This window comes from Strix aluco, chromosome 20 (genome assembly GCF_031877795.1).
Source record: "Strix aluco isolate bStrAlu1 chromosome 20, bStrAlu1.hap1, whole genome shotgun sequence".
Lineage (NCBI taxonomy): Eukaryota > Metazoa > Chordata > Aves > Strigiformes > Strigidae > Strix > Strix aluco.
The window spans coordinates 11,720,622-11,739,946 of NC_133950.1; the positions used below are offsets into that span (position 1 = coordinate 11,720,622).

Below are 19,325 nucleotides of genomic sequence, written 5' to 3' on the forward strand. Positions count from 1 at the left end.
GTTGTTTTGGTGCCACGGAGGGCGCAGCCACCAGAAGCGCCTGCCTGTCACCATGGAAATGCTGAACGGGAGATTTGAAGCCCGCTGGGACTTTCAACCTCTGCCAAGCAAAACAGGGCCCTTCAACAACTGCAAGCCCTGAGCGTTTGTATGAGGAGGAGACTTGTGCTCCCCTCAGCCTATTGGGCACGAGGCAGCTAACGTGGGACTTCTCCCAGGGAAAAAGCCACCCGGAGAAAGGACACCCCACTGCTCCTTCAGCCTCCGCACAGGCAGAGCTCAGCCCCATCCCTCAGCTGCTCCTGCCCTGGACCAGCTGCCCTCTCCTGGTGTGCACCCAGCGGACCTGCCCCGTAGACACCCCACAGCTCGGGCAGAAGTGGTTTTCAGGGGTGGCACAGTCAATGCTTTTGCACTTTTCCACCAGTACTGCCGTGGGAAGACCCTTCCATCCTCTCCCAGCAGACCTGACCACTGGCCCTCCCCCTGGGGCTGCCCAACCGCCTTGGAGAGGGGCTAGAAAGCAGCCAAGGGCTGGCTGTTCCTGTTCCCTGTAATTCAGAGCAGAGCACGCAGCAGCAGCCACCCTGACCAGGGTGTTTCTGCCTGCCCTGGACCTTGTCACACCACCCCGGCCACCCATTGCCGTCTTTCACGCTGGGGGCATCTCCTCTCCAGGGAGGTGAAGAGCCGTGACAGTGTGGGACACAGTGCTGAGAGGGATGGGCAGGAAACACACGGTGGGAAATCCGCTGCGACATGAAGGCTGCGAGGCCAAAAGAGCAGGGCAAGGTGGTTGCCAAAGATTTCAAAGGGGCCTATAGGCCACCCTGTGAAATGACTCCGACCTCCCCATCCCGTGCCGACTGCCCGCTCGGAGCCAGGCGGGCTCCTTTGGTGCTGAACACTCTGCAGCGTTTGCTTCCTGCCTTCAAGCCAGACAGGGCGTTTATAGCAAGGGAGTGGGAAACAGATTGGGACCACATGGAAGAGGAAAGATAAAAAGGAACAGCGGATGTCCTGAGAAACCCGTGAGGGTGCAAACCAGACACAGCTTTCAGGGTAATATCAGCCAGCATGTGCCTTCAGGGAGGCTGTGAGCAGGTTCACACGGGCAGAGCATCGCCTCTAGGCTGGGCCGGCAACCTGCACCCCAGCTGCACACCCCCTCCTCCCACACTGCCCGGAGTGCTTCTCCAGTCACACAGGTGATCCCTCTTAACACGCTGGTCAGCCGACAGCAGGCAATATCTACGCCACACCTCACTCATTTTTCTCTCCCCCTCCTCCCTTTCTTTCCTAGACCCTACAGGGAAGTGTGGAGTCTTATCTAGGATGCCCCGACATCCCAGAGATCTGGCGCCACACCTAAAGCCTCTCTGATATTCTCCAGACCCTACGCAGAAGCAGGACAGACCAAGGGAGGGCGTCTCCACCCCCTCTGAGCTGCAGCAGGCGAGCAACCCATGGGGGCACCGCTGTGCCCCTTCCTTCCACCTCACCCCCCCTTGCCCTGCCTCTTTCCTTCCTTCCTTCCCCCCATCTTTGAAATCCCTCTCCAGGCAGGGTGGTGAAGGACGCTGTATTGCAGCTACAGCTACTCCAGGGAGCACACAACGTTCACCAGCCCCAGGCACGGGAGGGCAGGAGCCCGTGGGGCCGTGCCAGAGCACAGCTCATCAAACCGGGGAGCACTGGGGAGCTGTAAATCTTTGCAGTGGATGCTCCCGCTGCGCTCCCGGGCCTCAAGGGAGCAGGAAGTCTGTCCTGGAAGCCTGTGATCCCCCAGCACGCCACCGCCAAGCCGCCTTTGACGTCAGCTCATGTCTACAAACATTGTCTTTGACCCGCAGCCAAAACTTGCAAGGCAGGGGAATATCAGCGAATATCCGCAGAGATATCCCGCAGAGAGCCCGCTCCAAGGCGCTGGGTGAAGGGGCAGAGGGCCAAGGGCGAACACGCAGGCGCACCCGGGGTGACTTGGGAGCCAAAAGGTCCCCAAGAAATCAAGTCATTTAAAATGCAGATCCCCAAGGAAAACAGATGGGTGAACCCTCGCTACAGGTCACGCAGGCTGGACTCGGGCAGTCCCAGCAGGAAAACCTGTTAACATCTGGAGGCTCCGCCGCTGCCAGAGGATCCCGCGGCAGCCGGGGGCTGGCCCCAGGCAGAGCAAACTGGATTTTTGGGAGACAGCTCAGCACCCAAACAGCTGCCAACCAGCGGCTGCCACGGCCTCTCCCGAACGCCCGGCGCTGCTCCACGCACCTCACTGAACACTGCTGTACCAACACCAACAGCACGGATGCGGCTGCCTGGGAAGCAGCAAAGGCACCTCTTCCAGCCACTGCTGATGGAAAGGTCACGCGTTTGTCTGTTGTTTACTGAGGGCTAGGGAAAGCTGGGGGATGGGTTGACTGGTGACACTGGGAACAAGCACAAAAGGGAGCTGTGGATCAGGGCTTTCTTTTTATAGGAGGGACATAGTGATTGACATGGCCTTGCTGAGGTCTCACAGCAGGCCCACGGTGGCTTTGGGACTGAACCTCAGTCTCCAAGGATGGAGCTGGCTCGTATTACTCATCACCAAGAAGCCAAACACAGCTCCTCCTTGGTGAGCAAGACGCAAACACCAAGCTCCGCTGAGCAGCTCTGCTCCCCGCAGCGGAGCCCAGCTTGGCCCGCAGCCGCTTTCCAAGAGAGCCGGGCTCCTGCCATGCCCTGGCTCCTGTCACCACTGACCCTCCTCAGCACTGATGAAGGCAAAACCCAATAACTCATAGGGAAAACAACAGTGCCATCTGCTGCACAGCCCCGCTTGGCCCCGAGCGGCCGGACAGCCCGTGGCCTGCCCACACAAGGCATTTGCACTGGCTTACACAGCTCACAACGGCACGCAAAATGTATCCCCAACCAGCACCAAGCCAGGCACGGAGGCAGCACCAAGCATCCCTGCAGCAGGAAGGCAACCCTACGGCAGTCCTGATGGCCACCCACAGCTGGACGACTGGGGCCAGCCTCTGGTTTGCACAGAAGAGCAGAGCCCATTTCGTGAGCGCAGGCTGCGAAGGAGATGGAGGAAGAAGCACCCCTCTCCTCCATCAGCACCCTGCGGGTGAAGCACATCTTCCAGACTCTCTACAGGCAAGGGGTGGGAAAAGGAAAACAGCCCCTCACAGCCACCGAGCCTTGGCAAGCTGCCCAACACCATCCTCAGCATCTCCTCTGGAGAGAAATTTTGGCACTAGATACCACGCACTCCCACATGCACTTGGTCACCCTGCTATCCTAGGGATACTCCAGGTAGTAGGGACACCTGGGAGAGCAGGGTCAGCCCGAGGGAGCTAATAGCAGTTTCTCTGCACCTTCCAGCCCCAGCAGCTGTGTGTAGTTGCCAACTAGCCACCCCTGCTCCACAAGTGATTGCAGTTTGGGGGCAGGTGAAGCACTTTCTCTGCGTACACTGCCTGGAAAGCGTGCTGGCATCCTCTGTGAGATATGTGTTGCTATAGCAATGGGAAAGGTATCAGAAGCAAACCCAGCGTTGACGGATAGCGTAGATTGCTTTTAAGATCACCACGCAAGATCAGGACCCCTGCTTCTCAAGGTCCAAGCACCGTATAGGCAATGGCACAGTGAAAACACTGCGAGGAACTGAAAAACACAACCCCAAAGACACCCAGAATAAACAAAGTCCTGAAAAGCTGCTCCTTTCCTCACATAGAGAGTCATCTCAAAGCAAACTGACCCCAAAGATAAGAAACCGCACTGAGCTACAGGATGTCAAATCAATCATTACAGTATCCCTGAGATTTATTCTGGAGCCTGCAGCAGTCGCTGCAGCCTCTGTTCATGTCTGATCAGCCCTGTTTGCGGGCGCACACACACGCGTGAGTGGGAGCTCCAGATGGAGCAGCTGAACCACGCTGAGGAGGGACTTTGCATCTCTCCTCCCGCTTCATCCCAGACCCTGCTGCCAGCTGGACTCTCGCGTGCGGTCACTTGTTGCCAACTCGCCCTCCTCCCCACAGCACAGCACCACCAGGAGCTAACTCCCGGCCACTGGAGTCACTGCAGACACAGCTCCCTTCTCTGCCTTGGAGCAGATGACAGAGATGCACAAACAAATTCAGCTCCAGCCTTTCTTGCCTGCACTCAGGCACTCTGCGTCCTGCCCTCAGCCGGCCCCACGGCTGCTTGTGTCCACCATCTGCTCCCTTCTCCAGCCCAAATGGCCAGGGAGAGGGGGGATGAGTCTGCAGCTCTGGGAGCTGGGCTCAGGATGGAAGCCACCTTCTGACCCAGCTCGCAGGCAGGTTTCAGGTTGAAAGGCTGAAATTCACCCTTGCACACGAACCTTTGCTTTCACATGTCATGACACCCTGAACAACACACCTGCAGCAATTAGATCAGAGATGAAAAAAAAAATCTCCTTGTTTGCTCAGCTTATTTACTTTATAGCACTCAGTTTTCCCAGTTGTTTGTGTGGGTCTTTCCCTTAGCAACCAGGGAGAGAAACATTTATGAGGCATAAAAAATGTAGCTGTACAGCCGTAAGAACTGGCAGGGTGCGGCTGTGGGTGCAGCTGGAAATTCCTCTTAACTGGTAGTCACAAATGACGGGACTTCCATGAATTGCACCCCTTAAACAGCAGAATGGCTCATCCTCTTCAAGCACGACGTGCAGACGGTATCAGGACTTCTAACCTGTGCTCTCCACCATAACACCCACCACGCAAGGTCCCAGGCTTGTAACAAATACCCCTACGTGCCTCAGTTTACCCATCTATAAAATGGGGGTAAGTATAAAAAGTGATGGCAAGGCTAAAGTTGAGACTCCATAGGAATGCAATGTGCATTCCCCAACGTGGAACGGAGACTGAGCTCTGGACATCTTTTTCTAGACAGCTTTACATCTATAATTTTCTGGATCTCCCAGCAAGATTATTCTCTGCAGTCATGGTGACAAAGTACTCTTGACCCTTGGCAGGGTCAGGATCCAAACCCCTGTATTTTTGCCCTTTTCCAATGGGATGTGCCACAATCCAGCACGCAGGCATGCTGGCACTAGCTCCTGCCTCACGCACTTACCCCCAACAGGGCTAATTTAGCTTTTGTTTATAGGGCTGGATCAAGGCAATGGAGGCCCAGATCAAACGGACCCACGGAGGCGGCTCTGGTATGCACATTTTCCAGTCCAAAAATGGGTCCCAGTCGACTTTTCCACCACAACATAAGCCCTTCCCTTTATTCATTCTTGGGCTCCCAGGAGCATCACTGCCCACTTACCTTCCCACCACCCCCACAAGTGCAGCAGCACAGACCCCCTCTTACCTTCCCAGGGTTGGGGTGGGGAGGGAACAGAAAGTACAGAGAAGCATCAGCGGAGCATCAGGACCAAAGAGCCACATTCTGATGAGACCCCCAAATTTTACACCTTTGCTTCATCCTCCCCAGCCCCCAAAAGCACCAGCGTGTTTGTGAGTGTAGAGCTTTTGTCTACCTTGGCTCAGCTGAGTTTCATTTAGGCTCATAAACACCCCAGGCAGAGACGAGGGACCTCCTGGTGCCCCCGGCCCGCCGCGCTGCAGCCCTGGCACAGCACGCAGCAGCTTCGCACCCACCCAGCTCAGGAACGGCTGCAGCATCGCACCGGCAGCGAGACCCTGTCCCAAACCGTCTGGCTTTCATTCCTAATTTTTCATTCCCACTTCCACTGGCCGCACTTAACCGTTACACAGAAAGCAAAAAACATGATTCCCCCCCGCCCCCCCTCCCTTCCGCAAAGGTTGCTGCTTCTCCTCTGCCAAAGCCCCCGCTGCAGACCAGGGGTCTGGATTGCGGGCACGTACCGTGTCCCCCGACACCAGCAGGCAGCAAGGGCCAGGCACCTGCAGCTACAGACCCCCGAGAAACCCCCGACAGAGCCCACCCGCTCTCCAGCGCCGCACACGCGTTGGTCACCCGTCGCACCCTGACCCCGCTCCAGCCGGGGCGCTGAAGGAGACGGAGCCCGGCCGGCGCTCGGGGAGGAGCGGGGAGGCTTGGGGACACCGGGAAAGTGCTCCGGGGAGACAAAAGCCGACGGGAGATCGGCGCAACTCACCTGAGTGTCGATCATCATCATGCCCCGCGCATAACCTCCGCCGGCCGCCGCTCCGGGGTTCCGCGGGGCCGGGCTCAGCGCCCCTCCGCGCTGCCCGGCGGCCGCGGCCGCGCCGCGCCGGCCATGGGGCCCCGCCGCCCCCCGGGAGCCGCCAGCGCGGAGCGCGGCCGGGAGAGCCGAGAGCGGGGCGGCACCGAGCGCGGCGGGGGCGGGAGCGACGTTACCGGGAGGGCGGGGACAGCGCCCGGCCCGGCCCGGGGGCTGCGGGCGAGCGCCGGCAGGTGGGAAGGGGGGAGGCAGCGACCCCCGCACCCGTGGGCGCACACACGGGCACCCCTGGGCGGACACCAGAGGGGAACCCTCTGCCCGGTGCCCTGGGCACCCCGCTTCTTGCTGGGTGCCCCCCCCCTCTCCGGGGGAGGTGGGTGCTGTGGGGGGGAAAGCACCTTGCAGGCCTCGCCAGGGAGGGTTTTGGCACAGCGCTGCTGCGCGGGCTATAAATAGGAAGAGAAGAGCTTGAGGGCAGAGCAGGGGGTCACTCGCTGGGCGAGATCCCCTGGGCAGCGCGGCCAGACACCGCTAAGGAGGGGAGCGCGGCACCGCGCCGCCGCCGGACCCTGCTGCCAGCACACGGACATCCAGCCCCGGCCTCATCTCTGCGCAGCCCGACACCCCAAACGGGGGCACGGAGGGACCCGGGGAAAAAGCTGCCGGAGATCTGGGTGCTCAGTCGGTGTGCTGGAGCGTGAGCTGGTGAGACAGCGGGGGCTGAGCGAGCGGGGTTGCCCTGGAAACAGAGGCTGCATGTGAACGGCTCCGGTCCCCGTAATTTATATTTATGAGGCCGGTGACGTGCGTCATTGCAGAGTGATGTCAGGAGAAGCAGGAGCTGAGAGAAGCCTGCGTCACTCTCCGTGGCCGAGCGATGCTCCTGGAGTGGGGGTGCAGAGCTGGCCACCGCCCTCCCGGGGACCCCAGGACACACACCCGGCCCCCACCCGAGTGCCACCGCGACCAGCAGCCCCCTGCCCCAGGAGCCAGCCAGCGGGAAGAACCAACTTTGCCAGGGTCACAGTGGGAATTGGGGACCAGGCATGGCCCAGCACATCTGGCCGTCCCGCTCCTCGGTTGCTCCAGGCCAGCAGAAGCAGCAGTTCAGGGGAGGGGGGAGCGTCGCCAGGAAAGGAAAAGGTGCTGCCAGGCTGCTCGCTCTGGCACTAGATGCTGCTCCAGAACAACATAATTCTAATTATAGTAACGGTGTCAGTGCTGAACAGTGCAAAAAATACATACTTCACAAGGTCTAGAACCATGTAATTTGCTGCTGGCAAAACTCACTACAAAAAAACCCAGAATGAAGCACTTTTTTAAAGTAATTTGTACTCATCTGATGTGCTTTAAATTAGCTAAAGATTCAGCAGCGGGGGAAGAGGGCAGGGGGGATGAGATGGGCACACAAGCAGCAGAGATTTCTGGTTAAAACTGCCTTTCTATTCATACAACTTTATACCAGTTTTACACGAAACAGCGACATTTGGTGGATCTATGTTTAATCTAAATATAGCCCAAGAAAAGTCAAGTCAGTACAGCATTACTCTTACGCTTAGATAAAGGAGAGAGTCGGGTGGGTAGGCAGATATTTAAAAGTCACTTTGTCAATGTGTTTTGCTAACAACGCTTGCCGAAATTATTTGGCTGTGTGGAGCAGAACTGCAGGATTGGGGATTTAGCGTGAGTAAAGTGTGACCCACTCCTGTCAACTCCCTTCTCCGGTTCCTGAAAGCGCCCGTCGCTGTCACTGTCGCTCCACCCAGAAAGCAGCCGTTGCTCTCTGCATGTTTCTCTCCTGGGGATCCCACGGGGACTTGCTGAGGCACTGAGGTGAAGCGGAGCGGGGGGATTCAAGTGAGAAAATAGTAACCCTGGTGATTGGAGCAAATCCTCACTGAGAAACTCACTCTGTGTAGCTTATGTTCACTCGTGAGTGACTAAGACTAGTCCCTGCGCAGACACAGAACAAGAGACAGTCCCTTCCTTGAAAACCCACGGGCTAAACAGGTAAGACACAGGGTGGGAGAGTAAACCCAGCCCCTCTGGCAGGGAGCTCCCAGCCTTCCAGCTCCTTTCCACCATCCTGCTGCTTCAGCTGTGTTAAGCCAGCCAGATGCATGGGGCTATTCCCCAAGCTGGTTTTGTGCAGGGAATGTGTAACTGATGTTCTCATCCTTCCTCATCCACGGCTGCTCAAAGAGCATCTCACTGCCATGCCCCCCAGCCACAGATCTCACACAGAGAAGGTTTGACTAGGCCAGTCTTTTTATAACTATTGCAGCGTATCAAAGTGGTTCAAAATGGCATTTCTGGTCAATAATGTCAGGCGACACCACCTGTGGGAGGGTTAAGGGAAATCTGAATAGGAATAAAAAATAGTGCTAGTCTGGTTTAGTGGAAATGATTCCTGTCCTCTCCGTGGGGAGAACGAGAGGGTCCTGGTCTGGCCCCACCCAGGATCGTATTCAGTGCTGGCAGTTTCTGTTTCTTGCCGCCCAGAGAAGTTTTCCTTTTGGGGATGAATGCACCATGCAAGTCACCAGCCGAGACGAGGAAAGAAAAAGCTGGTCAGATGGGTTCTTAAATTAGATGGACAATGAATGATGAGTCTGTTCCAGCCGAGCAGAAAGGGACGGATGGAACAAGGGGCCCTTGGGAAGGCAACAAGCTGCTGATCTGAGGCTTGGTTAAGGACAAACAGGGCTTGAGTCAGAAACACCTTCAAAGAATGATCAGATCCTCAGGCACTGTAAATCGGCTGAAGATTTATTTACACGGGGTGATTCATTAAACATGCAGTACTGCGTGCGTGTTTTCAAGTCCAAATTCCCTTGGCACATGGACACTCGAGACAGCGTTATCCTCTGCGGCGAGTGGAGGGACACTTCCCATGCAGGAGCGCGTGTCTGCTGCCTTGCTCCCCGTGCCTCAGTTTCCCCACTGAACGATGGATGTTGGTGGGAAATTCAGGTCGGGAAGTAGGTCCTTGTGAAGGTCCCACGCTGCCCACAAGCCTCAGGGTGCACAGTCTAAATGAGAGAAGGAAAGCTCGCTGATGGTGTTGAGGGAAGGGGATTAATCAGCAGGAGATGACAGCAGAAGTCCAAACTTTCATTAATTAGAGGAGGGCACGAGCCGATTCAGGGAGCCTCTCCCACACTGCACTGGGGAGTGTGTTTCTGCAGTCCCATTCTTCCACTCCCTGGAGACAGGGAGTTTCTAGGTACTGTTTCAAATCACAGCCCTGTCATGCAGAACTGTGTCACATAAGACGTGACACAAGACCTTCCCCTGGGGAGAAGCTGCGGGCCTGCCAGGAAGATAAACATGTTTGGCACTGCACAAATCAGGCCATTGCCACGTCAGTGACAGGGCTCAGCCTGGATTCGGCCAAAAGGTGGCTAGGAAACAGAGCCTGAGACCAAGCCTCTCACAAGTTTTTCAGAACAGGTACCCCAGAAATACAGACAACCCTCTATCACACATCATTTGTGCCGGAGAACTTCCTCTCGTGGGGGATTTAGTATAGGCTATGAATTCTGCATAGGAATTCAAGTAGTTTAGTATGGCAGAATGAAGCCTAATGGCTGCAAATACAGGCTGCACACACAGACCAGTTTAGAGCTGAATTTAGAGCAGAATTAAGACATAAGGGGAATTAGCCATTGGCTTTGTGGCTGCTACATCACCTCATGTTTTTATTGGATCTGAATGCTTTTCTAAGAGATCTAGCACAGCCCAGATATGTCTTGTGAGCTTTGATACTGACATCGGGAGATAAAATTATCTGGCTTGTCCTGTGCAGATCAGACTAGACAGTTCCTTCTGGCTCGTAAAAGAATCCATATGCATATATATATAGGAACTGGCATAATGAGACGCCAGTTTCAGTCACGGCCTTCAGACACAACTATTTTACAAATAAGAAATACACAGTGTTAACCCTGGGTTTGGTGGGAATATACCTTTTTGGAAATATTTGGATAAGGATCTTTCTTCATCCTTTTGGCTTAGATGATGTGCCTGGTTAGCAAACACAGACATCTTCACAGGAGATTCAGTTCTGGTTTAGTCACGTAGCAGGGTGTCTTCCTCCAGCACCACAGCACTAAGAAGAGTCTGGAGAAAATACAATAGTATAGACCTTTTGCTGGATAAAGCCTGAATCAACAGACCCAGCTGCCACTACATGTTTTGGGCTGGAGGTATTTTGTGTAGCTTATCTGTATTATGGGTACAGTGAAAGCTTTTCTAATTAGTCTTCTGGAAGATGAAATGGCTACAATGACACTGGCAAGTGCCATTCTCAGCCTGCTCACACAGGACTGAAATGGCTCATTAAGTCATCTGCAATCACTGGTGGGGCCCTAAAGCCTGGAATACTTGATACACTGTCGTACAGCAATTTTCTCATGTGAAGAGAAGCACGAACAGTCAGGCACCTCTTCCCCCTTTCTGCCAAATGAGCTTTTTTTTTTTTTTTTTTTTTTTTTTTTAAACCGTTCCCTTAGAAACAGTCAGCTCGGCCCTTTCACCCCTGCTTCTCCTCTCCGTGCCATACAGCACTGCCATTCTCTGCTGCTCCCCACGGTCTCCCTCCCTGCTCACACTAAACGAGCACGGCCCAGGCTTGCAGAGCCCTTTGGTAGCGTGCCGCGGGAGGGAACGGAGGTGCTTATGGCAGACATGCTGCAGCAAGGGAGGTGGCACGTGAACCTCCACACCGTGACCTCAGTTGACAATTACACGGTTGTCACTGACAAGCCGTGGCTGTGCCCCTGTGTTTGGACCCCTCCCGCCTGCTCACCCGAGGGAGCTGTCAGGCTTCAGAGGCTTCAAAACGCCTGCCTGGTTCAGCTTCTCATCACATTCACGCAAAGAAAATGTTAACCCCAGCCTACTTCCAGCTCCAGACTGAACTCCCAGTTTCACGAGAGCATTTCATAAAATGAAATCACCCTGTTTGCTGGAAATGCATCAGCTCTTACTGTCAGTTCCAGCAGCTTCTAGCCAATTTATTTCCCAGAGCTTAGAAAAGTTGGAAAGGACTGAAGCAGTGGATAGGAACATGAACCTCTCCATACCAGATTTTCTGTGTTGGAAAAGATTACATGATCTACAGAGACATGTGAACCAGGGAAAAGGTTCAGAGCACATCTGTGATTGAAATAAACTCAAAGAAGTTCAGTCTGTGTCTGAGCTGTGCCAGTTCTGTCTAAACTCAGGTCCCCAAAACACAGATTGGGATTTGGAAGATAACTGCTACATGAATTCACACTATTTGTCCTGTCAGACCAGGGTTCTTACTGGCAATGGCTGGCACCAGCTCTCTGCTGAGAAGGTCCAAGAAACCCTCCTGCACACTAATCAGGGATAACTTGCTCCAAGCGCAAGCTTCCTCCTGATCCTGACAAAGGGTGTGAGTTTAAATTACATTTCATGAAAATGCATTGCCCTGCAAAGTGTTTTTTTTTTTTTTTTTAACGGAAAAGGTCTTTACTAAAACTCTAGGGTCTTCTCCTCCTCCACAAGAATGTCAAATACCATTCTGATCTTGCTAAGTTTCTGCTAGGCCTCAGGAAAAGACTCAGGCAAAGACATCTGCAGCCTTGCTCTAAGGACAGCCTTGCATTTGATAACTGGCCTTCTGGATGCCTTTTTGTGCCTCAAGCGGGATACTTGTATTTACAAAGATTAGGAACCTCGAAACCTTTTCATTCTCACCTCCACTTTGGCTGCTGCTTCTGTAATGCATTAAGCCTCCTGTTCTCTGGAGAAACTATCCATGGGTTCCTTTCTTTGTTCACACTGGGAACAAAAATTCGTGGTGGGGTACATCCTGTAGAGCTAATATTCAGTAGGTTTGGTTGTGTGGAGGACACCTCTGCAGGGATCAGATGGTCAATCCCGTATCTCTTTGTAGTCCTTATCCACTGTGGAAAAACGTACGAGGTGAATTTCAGGAGGCTTTGGCTTCCTGTCATCCCATAAATACTCTGGAGAAAGCACCTTGGAGGGTTTGTGGGAGAGGAAGTGCCTGTTGAGATGACTTTCTTCCTGCCAGGCTGCCATGATCCCATTGGCTTTGTCCGTCAGGATGGTCATGTGGCAAGTCTTGGTGAACTCATAGACTTTCTTGACCAGCCCTCCAAACACGGCTCCTCCATAGTAGAAGTCCCCTTCTCCATCAGGGATGTGGGCTGCTGAAGAGCTCCTCCTCTCATAAGGGAACTGGCTTCGAGGAACATTGAAATAGCCGGGGTGTAGGGCTGCTACTATGTCCCCCAGGGTCTCAGGCCCCCAGGCATTGTAGAACACCATGTCAATGTCCAGGCAGAAGAGGTAGTCCACCTCCCCATGGCTCGTCTCTGCTATGTGCTTGTTTATGGCCTCCATCCTGCGCATGGAGATCTCTTGCCAGCTGGGGTATTTCTTGATGGGGACAATGACAAGTCTTCGTCCAGGTTGCAGCTGGACAGTGGGAATTGTCTCAGGGTTGTCAGTGAAGATGTAATAGTTCACCCGATAGCCCTTCATGAAATGCTTCTCTGCTGACTCCAAGAAGCGGCCCACAAACCTCGTGTACCTGTGAGACAAGGGGATGCATGGTGGATTATCAAGGGTACTTGAACAAATGGAAGAAGACAACGGATGAAGAGTGTTGACTGGCTAGTGCTGCAAGGATCCATACTACACATGCAACAGGCAAAGCAGAGGGGAGGACAAGGAAGTGGATTCTCCTTGCTTTGACCAACCAACCACCTATCTACAGCTCTAATTCCCAAGGCACATGCTAGTTCTTCAAAAGCACTGACCATGCTTCAGGTACCAAGCCTGTTATCTTGTAGGCTTGTATGAGTGCGAGCACAACACACGGGCATAAAAGTTTACTACAGATTGGGACAGATTTCAGCTCTGCTGAGGACAAGGAAAGCCAAAGTGATCTTTCCACCAAGGAATTACACAGTACATCAGCCCAAGAACCGTGCCCGCCGAGTGGTTCACTCACTTTCCGATGGCAAAGGCCGTCACCCCTACGGTGAGGTTCAGTGGCCTGTAGGCGCTGTCTAGGATCTCAGCATTGAAGGTTCCTTCCCAGACGATGGGGGCCAGCCATGGCGTGACTGTCAGCACGTCCTGACGCCTGAAGGAAAAGAAAAAGAATGTTAATGAATTGTTTCTTTTGGTTTCAAGGCCAGTAAATGGGAAAGAAACACGAAAAAGGCAGCTAGAGGAAGAATGTGTGTATCAGCATTAACTCATTAGGGATGGTATTATCTTCAGATTTTTTTCCTTGCCCTCTTGTTTAAGGCTACTGAGCATGGACATTTCAGTTCCTGGGATGAAATTAAGCATTGTTTAACGAATTGGCAAAAACCCAAGGATCTACTAAAATCTCATTTAAGCTCACAGGACTTTTCTGCTGAGGAGAGTTTAATGGCCACTGAACTCACAGAATGAGAAGCTGTGCATATTTGCTATCAGTCTGATGCAGATTGCTACATACAGATTAAAACACAAGTAATAATATGAAAATTACTATAAAAATATACCCCATTGCTGTGTTATTAAAACACAGCTTGCGGCATGACAGTTTATTTTTCCAGTATTTATATATAGCTTTAACACATTCAGATATAATTTAGAATTCTGTATGTGAGCCAGCATTCAAATGTGTAACAAAGTTATAGAAAATCCTTAATCTCCTGTGTGGGTAGTGGAAATATTGCATATACATGCAGCAGAGTCTGATCATGCCCTATTACAGCTATGTGATGCTGTTTCAACTTTCTTCTTTGTTTTCAGGGTTTCTTTCTTACCTTCTTGATTTTAAAACAAGATGTCATTCATGACGTGTAATTTACCCTAGCCTGCTCACATCTGCCCCAGACCAGGATCTGTACCCTCTGCTAATGAGATCTGTCACACACGGCACATGGCCGCGCTCGCAGGCTGAAGCAGTCTCCCATCTGACAGGCTCCCAAGGCAGTAACAGCACAAGAACCAAACCAAGGGACCTGTGGGGAGCCGTTTGGTGGCGAGGCAGCAGTCCGCCTTCAATCCACATCTAATCCCTTCACTCTGAGTGGGTGTGAGAATAACAATTTCACTCCCTCCTATAGTAATGCATATGATTAAAAAATTAAATTATACAGGAAGAATTATTTGGTTTGTAGAAAATGTACTAACTGATCAGTTCTCTTTCTGGGTTAATTATCAGGTTTTGGATGAGGAGAGAGAAGAGGAAATCTGCAAGTTTGCTTGTTTGCTTCTCTAAGCAGGGCTCTTTCTCATTTCACTTTAAAGGGCTGTACTGGCTTTCCCAGTGACTCATTTCCATGGTATGCATCCTCTCGGGTAGTGAACTCCCTTCAGAAGACATAGAGCACTGAAGGCTACAAAATTCTCTCCTCATTTAGTCCACTCTGTACTAACTGATGTCGCACATTAATTTATTCCAATATGGAAGAGAGAAATATTCAGGTCTGTCACGTCCTGTTGAAACAACGGGGGGGGAAACCAGGTACGTACCAACGGGTGTGTTTATTAACATGCAAAAGAATGGTGGCTCTTGCAGGTGAACTGCTAGAGATAAGTCAGGTCACAGGACTGAAGGAGGCTGCTAACAAACACGAGCTGACAAGAAGTGTTCACTTTGCTGCTGCTGTGCCTGTTTAAACTCCCTGGTTTGACTGCTTCTCACAGAGCCTTGTCTGAGTGAGTGCCTGCAGCTTGTTCCAGCATAAGATCCAGCAGGTCAGCTGAAACCACTGCTGAAGGTCATACAAGACACCTGCTTGATTTTGCCCTGAAACAGATTCAAAGCTCTCCCACAGCTGATTACAGCTACAACACAGTTCCAGAAGCTATTTCTCTCTGTCTTCCAGCTATTATAGATCTCCCACCTCAAAAAGAGTTCCTGGCAGCAGCTGTGTAGGCCTGTTGTGCATGTGTGCTAATGTATTAAGTGGGAATTTACGGTAGGTATGTTACCAAGAACACAGTGACTAAACCCAACCTCATACAGCACAGGCAGCTGTAGACGTTCCCACACGGTTTGGCTTCTCGGGGAACGAGGCGCCGGTCAGTGTGTACCAGGACGTCAAAACTGTGAGTGCCACAGAGCACCCAACCCGAAGTCAGCAGAAACAAATGATGAAGTTCAAACAAAGCAACTTACTTTGGAGCCAGCACTCTTGGCTGCTGATAAAATAATCTGTAAAAAGGAAGAAATATCCACTGCATTATAGATACATGAATATTCCTGGAAGAGAGAAACAGCAGTTTAAAGGTCAGGAAATAAGAAGCCAGTACTTACCGGGGGAAAAGCTGGATTAGCTTCTCTTCTGTATATTGGAGTTTCATGGAGCTGTGGGATGGGGTGGGAAAAGAAAGGGATTGTAATGCTTTTCCTAAAATACAAACCAGGTTCAGCTTCAGGACCTGCTGCTGTACTGACAGCTGTCCAAGTCCTCGCCTCGGTTGCTGTGCACACTGTGCCTGGTACAGAGAGTTAGACACTGCACGTACATTCAGGGGCTGTCAGACGAGTAACAGCTTTGAAACAGAGCACACAACAGAACAGGGACAGAGAGATGGTGGCAGCTCTCCAAGTCTGTGGCTAAATCAGTTTAGGGGTCAAAATCTAGGGAAGCACATGCTTATTGGGGACTGACAGTTTTGGTCATTTACGTGCTCCATTCCCTGCATAACTGTTCCTGTTCACGGGGAGGGCTGAACTACCTGAAATATATCACGCTTTAAACAGCATTCAGAGGAATAACCATCTTACTAGACACAATGTTTTGCAGTAGCTTGAAATAATCAGAAATGCCTCTATAAGAGATCACCTTTTCTGTTTGCATGTTTTGTTTTTACAAGATCAGCAAGTCATGATAAAGGATGGGAAAAGCTGTAGCTTGTCATGTTACAGCTATGGCCCAACATGGCAGGGAAATCACTTAGGCCATGTACCCTCCCCTTCCACAGTCTAGCTTCTCTTTTATGCAGCTTCAAGACAGCTTTTGGGACCCACGCTGAGTCAGCTAACTGTACATTAGTTTACATCATGGAAGGAAGCTGACTCCTTAAACTGTAACGTTTCTAGAGAAGCAGATAGCCTTTCATTTGTTCAGAGCAGGCTTCTGGTCCACGACTCAGGCATTGCCGTAACACAAATGCAGTCATAAAGTGAGTGGAAAGCACCAATCACAGAGTGAATATGATGAACATGATGAGGAGACTGGGGGTCTATTTCTAACTCTGCCAGAACTCCTTATATGAGCGTTCATTGCACCTCTCTGACTTATGTTTCTCCATCTAGCAAGCTGGGATACTTAATCCACATCTCAAAGCACAGTGAGATCCTGTGTGTACATGTGCACGTGTGTGATAACACCCCGATGATAAAGCCAATGTTAACCTGTTAGTCACGGTCTCTGTGACCCACAACAAACAAGGCCCCACTCATGCTGTACAAATACAGAGCTGTCTTGAAGGGCAAGCAGACTACAGTTGCATTATTACCGTTTTAAGAGAGTGACTGATTATAGATTCTTAAAATAAAGGACCAGTGACTGACTACCTGTGGATAACTACTTCTACTGTCAGTGAAGTACAGCTCCTGTAACAATGATCTGTGTTATTCATTACATACAAAATGGGATACTTACAAGATTTCAGGGCAAGGAAGGTAATATGGGAGGTAGTGCACCTTTCCATTCCCAGCTGTAATCCTGTGATAGCAAAGAAACTTTTTAAGATAGGTAATGTTCAAAGATACCTTCCTAGGATTTTCCAAGATCTGGGAATCTGGCACAGATTTTGAGAAGTAACTCTAGCTAACTGCATGTCTACTTTACTAATTAGCGCAGGATCCAGTGTATTCACATTTTAACGTGATATACTGCTGCTAAGGCATAAGTGGGAAGCTCAGGACAAAACAAGTCCAGGAGCATCTAGCTTGTAACAGCAGTTCTAAGTATTATGATTATTATTTACATCAAGTGGTCTGCAAAAGGTAGGCCTACACATTTTTGAATATCGTACCCCAATGGAGACACATAAGGCAATGCCCACAATGGATGAATATGCAACATACACTGATGGGACATACCAACACTTCCTGGATCTTTAAACACTATCCGTGCATCTTTTAAATCTGCAGAGCAGACAAATAGGCTGCATAGGCTTTTTTCTCCCTTTTTTTGTTCTGATCACAATCTATATACATTTTTATATACAATCACTTAACTACCGGTGAAATGCAACTACTCACAATATGAAATAGGAGCAAATTGCAACATCAAATAATTAATAATTATTTAATAATAGAAATGCCTGATCTCAGATTCCTTTCAAACAACGTTTGAGTTTGCTCGAGAGAATCTGTAAGGCATACTCAGTAGTCAGTATACTCAAAGCCACAAACATTCTCAATGTCTGAAAGCCACAACGTTTCATAGCTACAAAGTCATCCCTAGTTACACTGGAGTGAGTTTGGACTGTTTGAAGAGACACATAATCATCTCTCCAGGCCTGAACTGAAATTAACTGGAATATTCTGTACTTGAACATTTGTTTGAGAGTCAGACACGGTGTTAGCAGCCTAATTTAGGCACAACTGCTCTTTCTTTCTCTCTCCCTTTGGAGGCTTCTCCCTCCACTAGTGTTACTTTATCTATTACATGAATTACTGTTCTTTTCTTACAGCTCTAACAGCGTCTTTCCATAAAATGCACTCCCTGTATTTTTCTGCTCATATGCTTTTTACCACAGCGTAGATATAGACAGGATGTTTTAAATATGACCAAGCTTGCCAGCAAATGCTTACCAGATAAATGCGGTAACAACAAAGAGACAGACAAGAGATCCCACCACCTTCCTGGAAATCATGGCTTCTAGAGTAGAAGAAGGGCAACTTCAACTTTCAATCTGCAGAAAACAAAAAAGCAAGAGAAATTGGCTATAAATATCTCACTATGACAGAAATTGATTATTTTATCATAAGAACATGAGGTTCTCCAAGCAGTTTCATTTTAATTCAGTCTTTCTGAAATCAGGAATACAGAAGGAACCAGACTGTAAGAGCCAGGCCACTTAGTCACTGTAAACCTTTTGAGAAACCTCTCCACTCCAGTGAAATCTAATCACAGTTATAAAGTGCACAGGGAGCCTTTCGTTTTGATTCTAGCTTCTGTAGATTCCATTTATTTATTTAAAGCACACACACTTTGCAATTTAATAAACTCACCAAAACCAATCATGTCAGGTGATATGTAGAGCTAATAGCTACCACTTTAGCTAATGAACTCAGGACCTGCTGCTGTACTGACAGCTGTCCAAGATTATTTTATCTTTTACAGAAAAGTAACTGCCAGAGACAGCTCCCTCCGAAGGTGCATGCAGGAGAAAGGTAAACTGAGCTCTGATGCAAGCAAAGAAACATTAGGCAACAATAATAATTCATATTGGATATTTCTCCGCAAGTCAAAGTAATTACTCCCTTTTCAAAAGCTGTAAAAATCAACTTCCCCTAGCCCAGCTGCCTACCTTAAAAGCTCAAATTAATCCCTTTTCTGTTCCCAGGAAAGTAAAGGTTCCCACAGTGTGAACCATGGGCCCTGTGACCAACACACAAAGCCTTTGCATGTGGCCTCCAGAGGGGCCTGTTAGAAGCACATTAACTGTTACAGGGTACATTCGTTATTACCTTTAGTGAAAACAGAACTACGGTACGGCAGATAAGTCTCGTGTGTGTGCAAGCTCACTCCCGCCTCCGCGGCATCCTCTGTGTCCATGTAAAGCGCTCTTCTGCAAAGCCAGCTTTGCAGGCTGCTGCTGCAGGGATTGTAATGCAGTCTCGAGTTAGAGCAGAGTGTTTCCTAGCATGTGACTGGAGCCTGGGGAAGGGAAAAAAAAAAAGGCTGTTTGTCAAACTCCTATTTATAGACAGGCAGTAGCACTGATGTTAGTGGGAGGAACCGGTACAGGGCACTTCTTTCAGGGTGGCTGAAGAATCACGGAGATCTTTCCTGTCTGGCCCTTGTTAAGGCATACAACAGTGCAAACGGATCTGAAAAGTCAGTGGCTATTTTCCCACTTTTAGTTTCTTTTGTTATGAAAAGACAGGTAGCAAAAAGTTCCTTAATTTGCTTCATTATGCCGT

At 50.5% G+C, this 19,325-nt stretch overlaps 3 protein-coding genes across 8 annotated transcripts in view; all 3 read right to left on the bottom strand.

Annotated features, from left to right (window-relative positions):
- The window catches only part of RALGDS (ral guanine nucleotide dissociation stimulator), a 62,619-nt gene extending 56,384 nt beyond the window's left edge, over positions 1-6,235 (bottom strand). The window contains exon 1 of the mRNA XM_074846387.1: positions 6,107-6,235. Within this exon, the coding sequence (XP_074702488.1) occupies positions 6,107-6,127 (21 nt within the window). The 5' untranslated portion in view covers positions 6,128-6,235. The remainder of the gene's footprint in view (positions 1-6,106) is intronic.
- A 1,404-nt stretch (positions 6,236-7,639) lies between these two features.
- Positions 7,640-19,004, bottom strand: LOC141932428 (globoside alpha-1,3-N-acetylgalactosaminyltransferase 1-like). Of its 5 annotated transcripts, none has more exons than XR_012625835.1 (9): positions 18,870-19,004; positions 17,991-18,091; positions 16,831-16,893; positions 15,477-15,527; positions 15,339-15,374; positions 13,167-13,301; positions 11,882-12,743; positions 10,123-10,276; positions 7,640-9,186 (listed from the first exon to the last, which is right to left on the bottom strand). XR_012625835.1 is itself a non-coding variant. In XM_074846005.1 (7 exons), the coding sequence occupies exons 2-7, from the start codon at positions 18,050-18,052 to the stop codon at positions 12,059-12,061; spliced, it is 1,032 nt and encodes a 343-aa protein (XP_074702106.1). In that variant the 5' UTR covers positions 18,053-18,091; positions 18,870-19,004; the 3' UTR covers positions 7,640-12,058. The 5 variants fall into 5 exon arrangements, 1 of the variants encoding a protein (XP_074702106.1); XR_012625836.1 differs by having other exon boundaries at positions 7,640-9,467; XR_012625834.1 differs by having other exon boundaries at positions 7,640-10,276.
- The window catches only part of CCDC180 (coiled-coil domain containing 180), a 28,004-nt gene continuing 27,599 nt past the window's right edge, over positions 18,921-19,325 (bottom strand). For both annotated transcript variants that reach the window (XM_074846003.1, XM_074846001.1), the window contains exon 38: positions 18,921-19,059. The gene's annotated coding sequence lies outside the window, so the exon portion shown is untranslated. The remainder of the gene's footprint in view (positions 19,060-19,325) is intronic.